General features: G+C 40.1%; 1 protein-coding gene across 1 annotated transcript; it reads right to left on the minus strand.

The window, feature by feature from the left end:
- Positions 1 to 2,585: 2,585 nt before the first annotated feature.
- On the minus strand, positions 2,586 to 3,104 carry LOC131648824 (uncharacterized). The gene has a single exon (XM_058918552.1). It carries the CDS (start codon positions 3,102 to 3,104, stop codon positions 2,586 to 2,588), a length of 519 nt encoding a protein of 172 aa, XP_058774535.1.
- Between the last annotated feature and the right edge of the window lie 1,001 nt (positions 3,105 to 4,105).

Below are 4,105 nucleotides of genomic sequence, written 5' to 3' on the forward strand. Positions count from 1 at the left end.
TCCATTCTGGAATTTCTAACGGTTGCATCAACCCTGCGGGCTTCTGGTGTTTAGTCTTCGATTTCTAGAAAGTTAAACAAGCATACACAAACCGTGCCACGTCTTCTTTCATTCTTGGCCACCAAAATATCTTTTTCAAGTCTTGATACATTTTAGTAGCCCCAGGATGAATACTCAAGTTACTCCGATGACCCTCTTCTAAAATCATCCTCATATTATTGTCATCATGGATACAGATTCGATCCTGTAATATCAACACTCCTTGCGCGTCCACTTTAAAATCACTCTTCTCGGATTTGCCACAACCAACGATAATGTCTACCAGTTTCACATCCAATTTCTGAGCCTCTTTGATACTGTTCAGGAAGTCGTTATCAATTTTAAGCATTCCCAACTTAACACTTTGCGGTGTCACTTCACAAATCAAGCCCATATCTCGGAATTGCTCGATTAATTCTAACTCTTTAACAATCATAGCTGACATGTGTAAGGTCTTCTAGCTTAAAGCATCAGCCACAACATTTGCCTTACCGGGATGATAGTTCAACCTGAAATCATAATCCTTCAAGAATTCTAACCATCTTCGTTGTCTCATGTTCAGCTCCTTCTGGTCAAACAGGTACTTCAAACTCTTATGGTCACTATACACTTAAAATCCAGAACCATAGAGATGATGTCTCCAAATCTTTAGTACGAGAACAACAGCGGGGAGTTCTAAATCATGTGTAGGGTAGTTCTTTTCATGAATTCTCAATTGCCTCGACACATAAGCAATCACCTTACCATTCTGCATAAGCACACCTCCTAAACCCATCAGAGAAGCATCGCAATAAACCACAAAAGGTTCGTCTGGATTCGGTAATGTCAAAACCGGAGCTGTCGTCAATCTCTTCTTCAATTCTGCAAAACTCCCTTCGCATTGTGCATCCCATATGAACACTTTACCCTTACACGTCAACTTGGTTAACGGAAGTGCCAACTTAGAAAATCCTTTAATAAATCGTCTGTAGTAACCGGCTAAACCCAAGAAACTTCTTATATCAGTAGCTGACTTTGGAGTATCTCATTGTAACACTACATCTACCTTGGATGGATCTATAACAATGCCACTACCAGATATGACATGTCCCAGAAAACTGACTTCTCGCAACCAAAATTCACACTTGGACAACTTCGCATACAACTTCCTTTCTTTCAACACTTGGCAATACTGTCCTCAAATGATCTGAATGCTCTTGCTCTGATTTAGAATATATCAAGATGTCGTCTATGAACACCACGACAAACTGATCTAAATAATCATGGAAAATACGGTTCATATATTCCATGAATACTCCTGGCGCGTTCGTAACACCAAAGGGCATCACCGAATATTCATAATGTCCATATCTTGTTCTGAACGTTGTCTTCTAAACATCTTCATCTTTAAACTTAATCTGGTGGTAACCCGCCCTCAGATCAGTCTTGCGAAAAACACTCGCACCCACCAATTGGTCCATCAAATCATCTATTCTCGATAGCGGGTATTTATTCTTAATGGTTACTTTATTCAGTTGTCTATAATCTACGCAAAGTCTCATGCTTCCATCCTTTTTCTTTACTAACAGCACTGGAGCTCCCCACGGCGATACACTTGGTCTGACAAACTTCTTCTCAAGTAAGTCTTCTAATTGCTTCTTCAATTCCGTCAATCCAGATGCAGACATCCTGTACGGTGCCATAGAAACAGGTCTGGTACCCGGTACAAGATCAATCGTAAATTCAATTCCTCTTTCTAGCGGCACGTCAGGAATCTCATCAGGAAAAAACTCAGGAAAATCTCTTACTACCGGTAACTCATCGATGATATTCTGATTCTCGATTGACAATGTTGCCATCAACGAGAACATCTCTACTTCTTCTTTCAAAAACTGTCGTACCTGCTTAGACGACACTAAACTAGCTTCTTCCTCTTCGGCAGTTGAAAATCTCACAGTCTTGTTATAACAATTTATGTGAGCATAGTTATATTCTAACCAGTTCATTCCCAAAATTATGTCTAGCCCAGCTAACGGTAAACACACTAAATCAACAGCAAAGTCCCTGTCGAAGATCGACAACAGACACTTTAAACAAACAAGAGATGTAGTCACAGACCTTTTAGCTGGAACCTCAACTACCATCTCGCCATTCATCGAAGATAGCACAAGACCCAATCTTTCAACACATTCAGCAAAAATAAAACAATGAGTAGCACCAGTATCGATAATAGTAATTAAAGGCGTACTATTGATGAAGCAAGTACCTCTAATGAGTCTGTCCTTAGTGCTTGTCTGAGTACCAGCCAACGCGAACACCTTACTACCAGCTTGTGCCTTCTTTAGTTTCTGACATTGACTTCCAATATGTCCTTCTTCACCACAATTAAAACAAACCACTTCTTTTTGTCTACATTCAGACATCATATGACCAGTCTTGCCGCAACGGAAACACTTCTTAACTTCATCAGTGCAGTAAGTACTCTTGTGACTAGCCTTTCCATACTTAAAACACACAATCGGGGTAGGAGCACCTCCCCCACCTGTTCTATGGCCCGGAGCAGCTCTCTATTTTCCCTTTCCAGCTGGAGCGTCATAAGGCTTGCCACGTTGCTGATAGTGAGCAGCATTATCTTCCTCAAAAATTCTACAACTGTCCACCAAGTTAGGAAAAATGCGGATCTGCTGATACCCTATAGCCTTCTTGATCTCAGAGCATACTATGATCTGCACCCTCTCCATCATAGTATGGATAAAATTTGGCCAAGTGATCTCTTCACCTGCAGCTTCTAGTCTCTGACGTGTTGCTAGCCACAAGTCGTCAACTTCGACTGCTAGCATATGTGTCCCATAGCGAACTTTCTGTGCCTGAGTACAATCCATTACACGGAAGATCCTCTCGATCGCTTTCAACAACTCTAATTCCCCATCGGGGTCATGCTTGCCCTTGAAGACCAGCGGGTTCTCCCTCTGGAAGGTAGCCAAACTGCGAGACCTAGCATTCTCACCAGCATTAGGTTGATGTTCCAGAGCTTGAGCCATAGCATCCAAAGTAGCAGCAATCGCAGCATCGTTTCTTCCAGCCATTTCAATTAAACACTGCAACAGAAACACAGTTAGATAACGAGATTAACAATACTCGATTTGTTAGCGACTCAACTACTTGGTCGGACGGACCGACCTGCTCTGATACCAATTGTAACACCCCACTTTCCAATACGAATATATATAATTATAAATACATAAATAATCAGAGTAATACAAGTAGGATGTCACATCTTCTGAAACAATTCATAAAACATCTCTTTATTCAATAAATTTCATTAAAACAAAATTCAATCACACAGCGGAATTTAAAACAGTTTATTAGTCCTCATGTCACTAAGGCCTCAACAAAATAATTCTTTTCCACTAAACAGGAGGTCCGACAATAAAGTCAAAAATCAAGATACGTAACAATTTAACAAATAACTGAAGGAAAAACAAAACATAGCGCATCCCAATATTCCTGTGTTACGTATCAAAGCGACTCCTAAGACTCGATCAGGTAACACTCAAAAATCCAAGCACTACTCTGGTACCTTGTTATCTGTACTCCCGAAGAAGCACAGATACAACAACAAAAAAGGGGTGAGAATTACATTCAATAAATATACGGTGAAATATCACATGTTAAGGAGTAGTATCTACACAACACACAAACCATAATCACAAACGGATTCTCACACCGTCAACCACACAACAACATCGATACATGACATTACAATCAATTAAATGAAATGAAATGCAACTATAAACACTACATGCACGTGGTACCAATAGAGCATAAGCTCCCAACAGTTGCCATTTAATTAGAGGCAATAACAAGGCATGAGCCTTCAACAACGCCAATTCAGGCCAACAACAGGGCATAAGCCCTCAATGACATATGTATGCAATATGGACATCCAATCAACACAAACCAACAACACAAGGCATCAGCCTTCAATCCATTGCCATTAGGCTATCAACTTGTTCAACAACACAAAACTATAATTTCATCTCTTATAGTTAATATTCAGAATAGTCAACATAATCTTATCACAGCA

The sequence above is a fragment of the Vicia villosa genome, linkage group LG2 (assembly GCF_029867415.1).
Source record: "Vicia villosa cultivar HV-30 ecotype Madison, WI linkage group LG2, Vvil1.0, whole genome shotgun sequence".
In the NCBI taxonomy this organism is placed as follows: Eukaryota; Viridiplantae; Streptophyta; class Magnoliopsida; order Fabales; family Fabaceae; genus Vicia; species Vicia villosa.

What these genes read in the sequence shown, in the direction of transcription:
- LOC131648824 (XM_058918552.1), bottom strand. Translation starts at nt 3,104, where the DNA reads ATGGCTGGAAGAAACGATGCTGCGATTGCTGCTACTTTGGATGCTATG.